Raw genomic sequence first — 13,534 nt, forward strand, 5'->3', positions numbered from 1 at the left:
AGGTCAATATGTGATGTTGAGTGAGTTATATTTGGCAGTATAAACAACAGGGAATGATAGTAAATAATGATTCAAAACAGAAAGATATACAAAGCTATAGACACTACACACACAAACCAACAGCAGCAGCAAGGCAGACAGGAGCAATCGAGCAAGCGAGTTTGTGGCTCAAACTCATAAGTAATTAATGAGGATGAAAGATATTGATTTGATATGAAACTGTTTTAAAATCTTTTATATCTTATAATCCAACAGTGTACAAAACAATAGTTGCAAAATGGCAGCAGCTTCGTTTGTATGAAACGAGAGAGAGCGAGTCCACGATACTGGATGGCATAATTAAATAACTGTACACAAAATATTGATTTGACTGAGTTTTAATAATTTATTAGCGCACCAAACGCAAAACTTCCAAGAAGGAAAACATTGCTAGCAAGTGCATAGTGCTGCTGACTTAAGTTACCCAAATGAGCCTGTGTTATATGTTTCCAGTGGTTGTTATTGAGGAATAACATACCGATGGATGGTGCGACTGACAAATCAGAATCAAGTATTTCACAGATCCGTGTAATAAGTAAGGGATAATGTACATCCAGCCAGTTGTTATCGCAAAAATAAACCCGACAGGGTGATCAGTCGCATTGGGGTCTTGCATCAGCCTGAAGGGGTTTACTCTGCGATAACAACCGGCTGGATGTACATGATCCCGCTTATTACACGGCTACCTGCCACATAAGTAAATAATTAGATATGATATATTATTCGGAGTCGAAAATGTTAAAGAAGAGCTATTTTATTAGCTCTTTAAACGCAAAGCTTCTGTGGAGAGAGCAGTTGCTAGCAAGCGCTGACTTCCGTAACCTAGATAAGCCTGTGTTATCTGTTTTTAGTGGTTGTTTTCGGGGGATAACATACCGCTGGATGGCGCGATTGACCAATCAGAATCAAGTATTCCACAGAGCCATGTAATAAAGTATATGATCACGCTATTATTCTTTCAAGTGCTATTAAACCATTAAAGCATGATAAGATGCAAAAAAAAGAAGAACTCGAATCTGTATGGCAGATTGGAAGCTCCATGTAAAAGAGACATCAGCATGAGTAATACTGGCCTCCATTCATAGTGCTTAGTAAAAAGATGCCATTAAACTAATATTTAAAAATTCTCTGTTGTTTCTACATTATTTTGGAGATTTAATTGTGAAAATATTAAAATATATTAAAAACTTTAATGTAGGTGTGATTAATCATGATAAATTACAGAACATGTGTGATCAATTACTTAATTTTTTAATCGATTGACAGCACTAAATAAACCTTACCTTATGTATATACCTTGACAAATTCAATAAACTAATGAGTGTGAAAATTGTGTTTTAAGAGACTGCATGAATGAAACTAAATGAAAATGCATTTAGACTCTGTACAGTGTTAAAAAGTCTAAACACATGGTATACTTTTTATATGCACTGTCTATGCAGAGTAATATTGCACTAGATTTAACTTTAAAAATAGTGTAAATATATAACTAGAAATAGTAGCTCATAGTACCATATACCGATTAGAGGGATAGACCATATATGCAGGTGGTAGCTTCATAGCTGCAGTGATAGCTAATTTAAGTTTTTCTGTTATATAGTAAAGACTCAAGAGTGAAGTTTGTTGAGTCGTGTTTTCATTCTTCCACTAGAACATGCATTTGATTTAGGTTTGGGAGAGACCTGAGCTCCAGGGATCTGATATTCCAGATGTTTGTGTGAGTGATGATCTCTCCCGAAGGGGAGCAGTTTGGGCCTTGGGCAGTGTGCTGCATTTATCTTTTTGCATGTGGAGAAAGTAGAATATAACTACAAAGTTTAATGTAAACTCGCGAATTATCCTATCACAAACAACAAAGTGCAGATTCAATGTAAGAGATTCATGTCGCAGTGTAGTCAGTTTCCGTGATTTGAACGGGAGGTTATGGACAGCCTCACGATCACTCCTGGCACTGCGTATCTATAGCACGAGTGCTTTTATTTGGCGTGCTCTTTATATGCAAAAGTAATCTTTTACATGCATCTGGTGCGCAAAATTTACCTGTTGGGTAGAATTGGCTGGGTGTGTGTATTTCCTATCGTATGCACGCAAAAAGTGAGTAGCCTATCATATGTACACTAAAAAAGTGCTTATTGGATGCACGTAAAAGGTCATTTATATTATGCGTATAAAGAGCCTGCAAGGCATGAACTCGTGAAGATTGGGCTCAATCGGTCACATTCTCTGCTCCCTTTCTGTATACAGTTTGTTCCAGTTAATATAATTTATTCATCATGCTGATAAGATTATGTGCAGTCTTCATTATCTAATGTGTAAAAAGCATTAATATAATTCATAAATGGTTCTTAGGTTGTTTTATCTGTGTAGCCAGAGTATGATGTACAGTTTCCACAAACACAAAATTATTTTTTATGTAGCCTATTCCTATTGTAGAAATTTGAGTGGAATTTTATTTACTAAATGAGATTGATCGGTATTGGAAGCACAGTTGTTTTAATTTACAGAACTACAGAATATCACTTATTGCCCTTACATTTCCTCAAAGAAGTTAAGACGTCCTGTTTTGTATTACTAGAAATAAATTATAGCTGTTAAATATATTTCCATGTGTCACTCTTCACAGTTCCTGGTAGTTCATGCAAATGGCTGATTCAGGTGTTTAAAAAAAAAGTGCTTCACGCTGGGTCTTAAAAAAATTTCCTGCTTTTTTCACTCGCACAATCACATCCTTGAGAACGATATCGTCCACTGGTATGAACACTAATATAGTTATCTTTATAGTTATCGTTCTTGGTGTGAACAGGTCTTAAGGATAGGAGTGTGTTATAGTTATAATGAAATGAACAAACAAGTGTTTGTCTGCTAATAAGAGAGAAGTAGAGTGTTGTTTGCCATTGCGTGACCTTCATGACAACAGTATTTGTAACAGTATCCACCTACCTATTAAAGAATGGCTTCATTGACACTTCAGATCAAAAAGCGGGCATTCCAGGGTTCTCAGGATGCTTAGAACACAACAATGTTATCTGGCAACAAATTCAGTCAGCTAAAAAGGAGAGGAAGGAGCTCCATGTGACATTCCTGGATTTGGCTAATGCATATGGTTCAGTGCCACATGAGCTTCTTTGGGCAGCATTTGATTTTTTCAGAGTAGCAATGTCAATAACAAATTTAGTGAAAGCCTATTTTGGAGATTTGCAATTTAGTTTCTCAACTCCAAAATTCAGCACCGCATGGCAATGCCTAGAGGTTGGAATAATGGCAGGATGCACCATTTCTCCACTGGCTTTTACCATGGCAATGGAAGTAATCATTAGGGCATCAAGATGGGTAGTAGGAGGAGAGCGCTTGGCTTCTGGGATGCGACTACCACCAATCAGAGCATACATGGATGACATGACAACCATGACTACAACAGTAGCCTGCACTAATCGGTTATTGGGGAAGTTAACAGATAATATTGAATGGGCACGAATGCAATTTAAGCCCTCTAAATAAAGGAGCATCTCTATAGTTAAAGGGAAAGGTAGTAGATAAAACATTCTTCATTAATGGTGAGGCAATACCAACAGTTTCTGAGAAGCCAGTGAAGAGTCTTGGGAGATGGTACGATGGGGATCTAAAGGACACAGTTCGAGTGGGAGAAGTTAGACGACAAGCAGTGGAAGGGTTGAAGAGCATAAACCGCTGTGCTCTACCAGGCAAACTAAAACTCTGGTGCTTTCAGTTTGGTCTACTGCCAAGGTTGCTGTGGCCACTGACTGTGTACGAAGTTTCTTTGACAACAGTGGATAAGCTGGAAGCGTTGATAAGTTCATACATCAGGAAATGGTTGGGAGTTCCACGCTGCCTCAGCAGAGTGGGACTTTATAGTAAAGGAGTATTGCAGCTGCCAGTCTCTGCTTTAACCGAGGAGTTTAAGTGTGCCAAGGTCAGACTGGAAATTACTTTAGTAGAGTCACGCGACAAATGTGTAAGGGAGGCAGCCCCTGTGTTAAAAACTGGTAGAAAGTGGTCAGCAAAGAAATCTGTAGTAGAGGCAAAGGCTGACCTTCAAATTGGGGATATCGTGGGACAGGTACAGCATGGAAGAGGGGGTTTTGGGCTCAGTTTAGCTCCTCCTAAATGGCACAAGGCAGGCCCAGCTCAAAGGAGGAAGCTGGTAGTCAACGAGGTACGAAAGCAGGAGGAGAGGATGAGATGTATAAAGGCCATTTTCCAGGCCAAGCAGGGAGAGTGGATGAGATGGGAGAGTGTGGAGCAACGCAAAATGGGCTGGCAAGACCTTTGGTCAATGGAAGAGAGTAGGATCAGTTTCCTTATTAGGTCAACATATGATGTTCTCCCATCACCGCAGAACCTAAACCTCTGGGTAGGAGAGGATCCCTCTTGTCCTTTGTGTTCATCACCTGCCACATTAAGGCACATTTTGACAGGATGTAAGGTGGCTCTTAGCCAAGGTCGGTTTACTTGGCGCCATGACCAAGTATTGCGATGTTTGGCTTTAGCATTGAAAGGCAAGCGTAGTATGACCAATAAGTTGCCGCCTGTTCTAGCAAAACATTACACACAGAAGACAATATTCCTCCGCCCAGGCGAGCAACCATCAAGAAAAGGTGTTAACACCAATTCTCGCCCAGGACAACTGGAAGCTGCTAGGGACTGGAAGATGCTGGCTGATCTTGATCAACGGCTTATTTTTCCACCTGAGATTGCCACCACTAACCTACGACCAGATATTGTTTTGTGGTCCGGATCAGCACGCATTGTTCAACTGATAGAGTTAACAGTGCCATGGGAGGATGCGGTAGATGAGGCATATGAGAGGAAGAAACTGCGGTATGCTCATCTGGCCACTGAAGCAGAACAGCGAGGATGGAGAGTCCAGGTTTATCCAGTGGAAGTGGGTTGTCGAGGTTTTGTGGCACACTCTACAACCCGGTTCCTCAGAGACGTCGGATTCAGTGGCCAAGAGTTGCGTTGCACAGTAAAGAACTTATCTGAAGCAGCAGAAAGGAGCAGCAACTGGCTGTGGTTGAGACGGAAAGCTTCTAGCTGGCTGTGTACAGGCCGCCACGCTACGGTTTCGTAGAATTCTTGAAAACTTGAAGAGTCTGTTGGTTTATTTGTATAGGTTGTATAGTATTTACAGTCATTACTTTCCTGTGTATATTGCGTGAATGACGGGTGGTTGGGCAGATATTGTGTTTTGCGGTAGGTGGTATGCCATACGAAGATTGTGAGTTTGTGGTTAGGTCTCAGCAGCAAGAGGGATGTAGAGGTCAGTAAGCTGGGCTGAGTTGAGTGGGGGACGGAGGGGGACGGAGGGGGGTGAGAGTGAGAGAGAGAGAGAGAGAGAGAGAGAGAGAGAGAGAGAGAGAGAGAGAGAGAGAGAGAGAGATCTTCCAGGTCTTGATCTTTGTGACTGCTTCATTCTGAACCCCTACCGAGGGCAGAATTACCCATTTGTGTCCTGTCCTCTGATAACAGCTAGTGATTGTGAGTGTGTGTGATGTTACTGAGGCCGCACTCCTTCATCATCTGAGAGTTATCAGCTGTCATTGTGAATGCAGTCTGACAGCACACACTGTGTTTACTCCCTGATTTGTGCTTACTGTAGACCAAGCCTTTAAAATTGATTTCAGGATCGTTTCTCACTGGTAGAAACCTGCAGACAGACACAGGTTTCTACTAGTATGATCAAAGATGTAAGAAATGAATTTATCTCTGTGTATGTGGTGTTCTCTCTTCCAGGATCCTGTATATGGGAAAGGAAAGCTGGCTGAGATCCAGGGGCTCATTTTAGGGATGCTAGAGACCTTCAACTACGAACAGGTAATGTGTGTGTTGAATGTGTTGAAAATTTGTATTATTTTAATTTAAAATAACTGTTTTCTATTTGATTATATTTTACAAATGTAATTTATTCCTGTGATGGCGAAGCTGAATTTTCAGCAACTTTAGTGCAATCTTCAGCGTCACATGATCCTTCAGAAATCATTCTAATATGCTGATTTGGTGCTCAATTTATGTTTCTTATCCTTATTAATGTTGAAAACACTTGAAATGGTGATGTTTTTTTTCAGGATTCTTTAATGAATAGAAAGTTCAAAAGAACAGCTTGAACAGTGTGAAAATGTTTACTATCACCTTTAATCAATTCAATGCATCCTTGCTGAATAAAAGTATTCATTTATTTTAGAATGATATTTTGACATATATTAATAAAATCACGTAGACTTATATAAGTTGAAGCCGTTTCATTGTATATGTAGCGGATCACATAATGGGGGGCTGCCATGTTAAGATCATGATGGCCAGCTGAATACTACTCGATTTATCTCAGTAACTGCTCTGTAATTGCACACTTGCAATAAATCAATCATCGCCTGCTGTGAATAGTACATTTCTTCAACAGCATCTGTAAACAAACACTTCAAGTTATTTCAGAATCAGTCAGATCCTTTTTCTGTACCATGGTATCATGACATTTTATTTTATTTTTTATTTTTTGTTAGGGTGTAGTGCAGGCTTTGTGAGGTGTTGTTACACAGCCTGACTTGCAAAGATAAATTATTAAATATGTTCATACAGTAGAGCTACCCATAGTGCATCATTGATGTCTTGCTCTCCTATTAATTGCACTCTTGCTGGTTTCAGTCAGATATGTCATTTACCTCTGTTAAATTATAATGAGTTATTTTAGTGCTGCTCACACAGCTCAAACTACAGCAGCTAAATTCACAGTGTTGTATGTGATAATTGGAAATGACATGTGAGGTGAGATCCTTAAAAAAGTGAAAAGTGAAAGTGTAGAGAATATTTACTGGCACAAAAATTGGGATTATATTATTTAAAAATATATATTTTGTCCTATGTGCAAAATTATTTATGTTTTACCTCTTTTAAAGCTGCAGTCTGTAGCTTTTTTTGGGTAAAAAATGATCCAAAATACATATTTGAGAAAATACACAACCAGCCAGTGTTCAAAACTATCTGCTTGCCTTGATTCAAAGCGGTATGCTTGTAATAATGTTTATAGACTGCAACCGGCCCATGCGAAAACAAGGATACTTATCGGAAGGACATTACATGTAGTCACGCAATGCTGACGTTGTTAACATTAACAATTTGAGAACAAAGTATAATTTGCACGGTTTTGCGTGATATGATAAGCGATTCAGCGCGATTTACTGCAATGTCAGAACCAGAACAAAAGTTGATGTTTCTTACTAGTTCAAATGACATTTTCCGGTGAAAATTCTTATGTTGGTCATACTTCCAAAAAGAATAATCAGTGATTCTGAATGACAGTATATCCACACTGGCACGGTGACTGACAGCCTCATAGTCTCCTCAAACATTGTGTTCATCCGCGCTGTGTCGTGTCGAGGGTGTCGAAGTACAACTCACATAAAGTTGATAATTCCGCGATTGACTGCAATTGCAGATTTCGAACAGAGATGGCAACAAAGAGGAAAAGCTGCGGACTGCAGCTTTAAAGCAGACAGAAATTTTTTAGTATCAAAATTTCCCTTTATTTGTTGTTTTAATGCTTTTGTACCTTTCATTTGATTTATTCTCATCACTTACGTCAGTAAAAAAAGAAAAGAAAAAATAAGCTGGTCGTAATCCGAGATGCTGATAATATTGCAAGTTATGACAGTGGGGCAAATTTCAATAAATTGGGTTGGTATCTATTGATTATATTATAGGCACACAAAAAAGCTGATACAATAGCAATAAATGTACCAACTTAATATGTGCTTCTCTACATACAACTAATAAGAGAGTAGGGACCAGGAAATGTTTTAGCAATATTTATAAAAACAACACGTTGATCCGTCGCACACGCACACCTAAATCCCTTATAATTAAGTTTTAGACACTGACGTGCTTCAGAAGAACTATGAAACTTTACGAATTCCAGCTTATCCTCACAGCTGCTTTAATCGGGTCAGTTAAGGGTGGAGTGTTATGAGAACTCATTAATGGCTGTTTCTTCATTAATTAACAAGTGCACAATTGAAGAGGCTCCCTGGACTTCTCAGGTCCCATTATGGTTATCAGTGGCACGCACACATACAGTCGTGGTCAGAATTATTGGCACCCCTGGTAAATATGTTCAAAGAATGCTGTGAAAATAAATCTGCATTTTTAATCCTTTTGATCTTTCATTAAAATCACACAAATCTAACCTTTTATTGAAGTAAAACTAATGAATGTCACAATAATGAAATCACATTATGAAATTAATATTTTTCTCCAATACACGTTGGCCACAGTTATTGGTACCCCTTGGAATTCTTATGAGTAAAATATCTCTGAAGTATATTTCCCTTCATATTTAAAATTTTTTGCACACCAGGAGGACTAGGAACATAAAATTGTCCAGCCATGACTTCCTGTTTCATAGGAGTATAAATATGAGGTAACACGAAGGCCAAATTCCCTTAATCATCCATCACAATGAGTAAAAACAAATAATACATTTCTGATGTGCAGCAAAAGATTGTTGAGCTTCACAAAATAGAAAGTGGCTGTAAGAAAATAGCGTTCAAGAGTTGAAAATTCCCATTTCCTCCATTAGGGCAATAATTAAGAAGTTCCAATCAACAGGAAATGTTACGAATCTGCATAGAAGACGACGTGTCTATATTGTCTTACAGCGAAGAGAATAGTTTGAAGAGGTTTTAAAAAAAAATCATTTGCTCCTACCAAAAAAACTAACTCCAGCATACTCAGTTGCCAGACACAACTGAAACTTCAACAGGATGTCGATTAAACTGAAAAAAGAGCTTTTCGGCAGCAAACCCACCAGATGGGTTTGGTGCGCACAGGGATACAACAAGTACCCCATGTGTAGGATTAAAATATACTGCTGGATCTTTATTGTTGTGGTCCTATTTTCCTCTTGGAGGTCCTGGACATCTTGTTCAGATACATGGTATCATGGGTTCTATGAAATCCTGTGCTAGAAGTCTTATAATGGATTTTCCATCAGGACAATGATCCAGAACAAACATCAAAATCAACACAAAGATAGGTCACTGAGCACAAAATTAAGGTTCTGCCATGGCCATTCCAGTCCCCTGACTTGAAACCTATACAGAAAACTGATGAGGAGAGGGTTTCAGTTTTCGACTTATGAGTTGAAGGAACTGGAGGGATTCTGTATGGAGGAATGGTGTCTAATCTCTTGTCGGGTGTTCTCCAAACTCATCAGGCTTTATATGAGAAAACTCTCTGTTATCTAAGCTGTTATCTTGGCAAAATGAGGTTGCAATAAGTATTGAATAAAAGGGTGCCATTAATTATGGCTAATGTGTATTGGAGAAAAACAATTATTTTGTAAGGGAAACAGGTCAATTTAGCTCAAGTGGAATTATTAAATAATGTATTGGGAATTTTGAAAGAGTCACTTATTTTACAGCCGAACAAATGATTCGTCCGATCAGCAGTTTAAGACATTGCATTTGTAAGCACATAACAGACTCTTCTCTTTAAATACAATCAAGACATTATAAATTATTCTAACACATACAACTAATATCTAACACAAACACACACGCATTCACACGAGTTGCAGAAAAAAGAAAGTGAGGAAAGAATGATTTTTAAGAGAGTGAAATGATGAAATCCCAAGTTTCTAGCAATATATTCACTTTATAAGACCTGACCTGAACAAAACATCAATCATTGATTTAACCCTTCTATCATTTCTTAGGCAGCAGTGTTTCCCCTACCATTGTTTTGGGGGGGCGGCCCGCCCCCCCAAAACGACCCCCCGCCCCCCCTAAATTGCTGACGAAATCCAGTCATAAAAAAGAAATTTACTGTATAACGCGGAATTTCATGGAATTTGTCAATCTTTTGAGGAATAAATAGAAAGCAGTTCAGTATACACTTGAAATCAAATCGCGATGTAGACAAGTGTGTGTGGATATTAAACCACAAAGACAATTTAAATACGAATCCTGCTTGTTCTGTGTGAATGAATGGTGCAGCCGACGCGCAGTTTCATTTACCACACACACACGCACACTGAAGCACGTGTGACGCTTGCGCTGTTTTTTTTGCCTATATGAAGACACAAATGCATAAACTTCCTCTCCAGGCTCTATATCCACTCCGAAAGTCACTTCGTAATCATTTAAATGCTTCATTTGAGAAAAACTATCATGACAAACACACAAACTCAAAAGGTCTTCACGGCAACCCGTCAAAATAAAAGTTCGGTTTAACTTGACAGAGATATATTACCGTTGTACAGTAGAATTTAGACATGTCCCAATGTAATAATACTAACACTAATCCAAATAAATTATCATCAAAACTGAATTTAAGGAATAATCCATGTTTTAATTTTAACAGTAAAGCTCATTGTGCAGCACGTTATTTGACAAAAAGTTTATTTAATTTCATATGATTAAAATTGATGATAAATGATAAAATTTGTGTTTTATGTCTTCATTTTATTACCAGAAAAAACAATTATAAATATAAATATTTGGATCAGTTAATAGAATTAATAGTAGCTGAATTATTATTACAATCAATTAATCTGTGCGTCCAGCGAACACTCAGTATTGATTGTCGATTAACTCTCAGAAAGGATATTTTTCGTGGCCACAGAAAAATAACTCTGTCTTAGCCTGTACTGTAGCTGTGATCACAATCTTTAAATTGACGTTGATTTACAAGCAGATCAAAATCAACTTGCACGAATGTGCACAAAAGCTTTATTTGACCAAATCATGAACACAACTAATCTAAACACACACATACACACAATCACTCATACATGGGTAAAATAGAAAACGTGAAAGTAAATGGAACCGGACACAGGGAATTGAGTAATTTAACCACCTGAACAGAACCAGTTTCTTAGTTTTAAACACCTTGTTAGCAAGGGGCCTGCCGCTTATACTAAAACTCTGTTTAGCGTTCAAATGTACGATACTTGCATTGCCTTAGCTGTTGAAAGAGCGTCCAGATGCAGTCTCAGAAGAAAGTTTTGATGGTTCCGTAAGTCCATGTTGTTGAAGTTGCAATCGATTTCTTCTGTGTTGAATGAAGAAGTTCTGATGAACTTGCGAGGTTAGTCTGACTCTGTTTAAACATAGCTGTCTGTAGTCGAGGCCTGTCGAAGCGACAGCGCCGGCCCTATGGCTGGGTGAGGCCACACAGAACAGCAATCAGAAGACACAGAGAAGAGGCAGTGGAATCTGTGCGGGGGCTCTTTAACCTCTGAGGATGGTCTCTCCTCCCAGGGGTCAGTGAGGCAATGGTAACTTAAGCTTTCGGAGGGAAAATGTAGGATGTTTTTGTCTTCGAGCATCGTAATTTGCATATGTAAGTGGATTAAGTGTTGATGCAGAAACTATTAAAGATTCTTGTAATAATATGTTGCATACATATCAACATACAATAAACATGATCATTTAGATCATCAAAATACAAATTCGTAGACACCAAACATGGTATAGGTAAGGTTTCATTAACTGTTGGTTCTATCATAAAGCATGATAAAGGAAGAAGATCTGTTTTAAGTCTCTGTCATGGGGATCAAACAATCCTTGGCGTTACCTTGTGGTGTTCTGCAAACCATCTCCAAACCAGTCTTAAAGAACTGATTTAAATTCTTCCCTGGTTTTGGCTTAATTGAAAAAGGCGTTGCTAGAATGTGTTGTCTGAAGTTCTACTAAACTTGTATATATATTTTTTATAATACTAATTTATTTTATTGTGTGGAGTTGCTTTCTTCACTTTAGCTAGTTGTCTTTCAGTACTCACTTCTCACTTGAGGTCAATTGTAGGCTAATAGCATCCATAAAAATGCATCAGACCTCAATACATTCCCTTTTATTCATTTCTATTCTATTTTTGACAACATAAATGCTTAATCTTGCTACTTTTGAGACCTGAACTTTGTAAGTGGAATCTGGAGTGCAATTTCTCATGGTGTTTTCTGTGGGCATAGTGTCCATGAGTCATTGGGTATTTATTTTCAGCAGTAAATTCCCAACCTCAGGCTTTTAAGTGTTTAAGTATGTCGCACAATTAGCTGGAAAGTTTCTATACAGGATGTGCAACTGTTGACATGGCAGTGCAGTGCAACTGGCTGCCTACACTGGACGTGTCAAAACGTCAAAGTTTTTTTTATTTTTTATTATTAAAATCTCTTTTCTAAAAAAAAGACAGTTATAGCTATTACAAACTGGATTAAAGGAAAATAAATGCATAAACAAGCAAACAGACAATAATAAACAAAGAACAACGCAAGCAGCCAACAGGACCAATAAATAGGAAATAGAACAAAGAAACAAATGGGTAGTGAGAAATAGTACAGAAATTAAACTCATCAAATATAAAAAATAAATCTCTTTACTTTGATTTAAGCATGCGCTGACTCGCTACAAATGTTATAAAATCAAAAGCAGTGAGTGATTTTTAATTTTTCTTTTGTTTGATTAAGGGGACAGAGAGTAGCAGGTATACAATATTAGGCTGCTGTCACTTTAAGACCTAATGCACAGATCTAATATACTGATACATGTTTATGCAATTACTTGGCAAGATGGGTATTTTCGACACACATACTGACAGGCAGGTTACTGTGTTCAGAAATATTAAGCACATCCCGCTCTTTATTTTTTTCTATTCATCCATGCTTCATCACTCTAACGTGTCAACAACTTTAAGCAACCCACTAGAGCCCTGCGCGGGACTGTTTTCTTCATCCCGCTCCCGCCCGAGCCCGCCGAATTTCTGACCATTACCGCCCGCTCCCGCTACGTATGTGTTACCCTCCCGCCCGCACCCGCAAAACTCTGAGAATTTATTCCCGCACAATAATAGAGATGCATTGACTTTGTGTCTTCTCCCGTCCCGCAGGAAAAAACACGTATTTGTATTGCTGTTATTAAAGAGATTCCTTGGCCTGCATGTATTCTGACGCACTGATCAGGAAGATGAATAGTAGTCCAAATGTCAGACTTGCCTTGCTTAGGTTTTGTACTGTAAATACCTCGTTTGAGGTTCTTTTCCACATCATTGACATCTCCATCATGTCGCTAGGCTATCTCCCGATCCCGCAGCTGTTTTTTTTAACCGCCCATTCCCACCCGCAGCAAAGTTAAAACCGCCCGCTCCCGCGAGATTTGCGTTGGGTCCCGCGGGACCCGGCGGGACTCAATCCCAATGCAGCCCTCTACAACCCACCCACTGAACGGTGCATACATATATTTACATGCTGCAATATAAACAATATAACAAAATGTCCATTGATTGACACTCGTCGCAATGATATACAACATGAACAAAGTCTTTAATGTAATATTTATATAAATATTTAGTATTTAAACAGCATTTAAAAGACTACAAATGTTAAAAATAAGGCATCCATTAATGACTTTATCCATCAGGTCCTGATGCCTCTGAGCTGCCTTTATATATAAAAAAAATATTCGACAAAACACGTGTTGGTCAGTTA

The 13,534-nt window shown here is 38.4% G+C and overlaps 1 protein-coding gene across 1 annotated transcript in view; it reads left to right on the top strand.

Annotated features, from left to right (window-relative positions):
• Positions 1 to 13,534, top strand: part of vps8 (VPS8 subunit of CORVET complex) — a 163,294-nt gene that overhangs the window by 121,444 nt on the left and 28,316 nt on the right. The window contains exon 40 of the mRNA XM_056254327.1: positions 5,794 to 5,874. Coding sequence (XP_056110302.1) covers positions 5,794 to 5,874 — 81 coding nt within the window. The remainder of the gene's footprint in view (positions 1 to 5,793; positions 5,875 to 13,534) is intronic.

The sequence above is a fragment of the Rhinichthys klamathensis genome, unplaced genomic scaffold (genome assembly GCF_029890125.1).
Source record: "Rhinichthys klamathensis goyatoka isolate OS25496 unplaced genomic scaffold, OSU_Roscu_1.1 h1tg000111l_1, whole genome shotgun sequence".
Taxonomy (NCBI): Eukaryota; Metazoa; Chordata; class Actinopteri; order Cypriniformes; family Leuciscidae; genus Rhinichthys; species Rhinichthys klamathensis.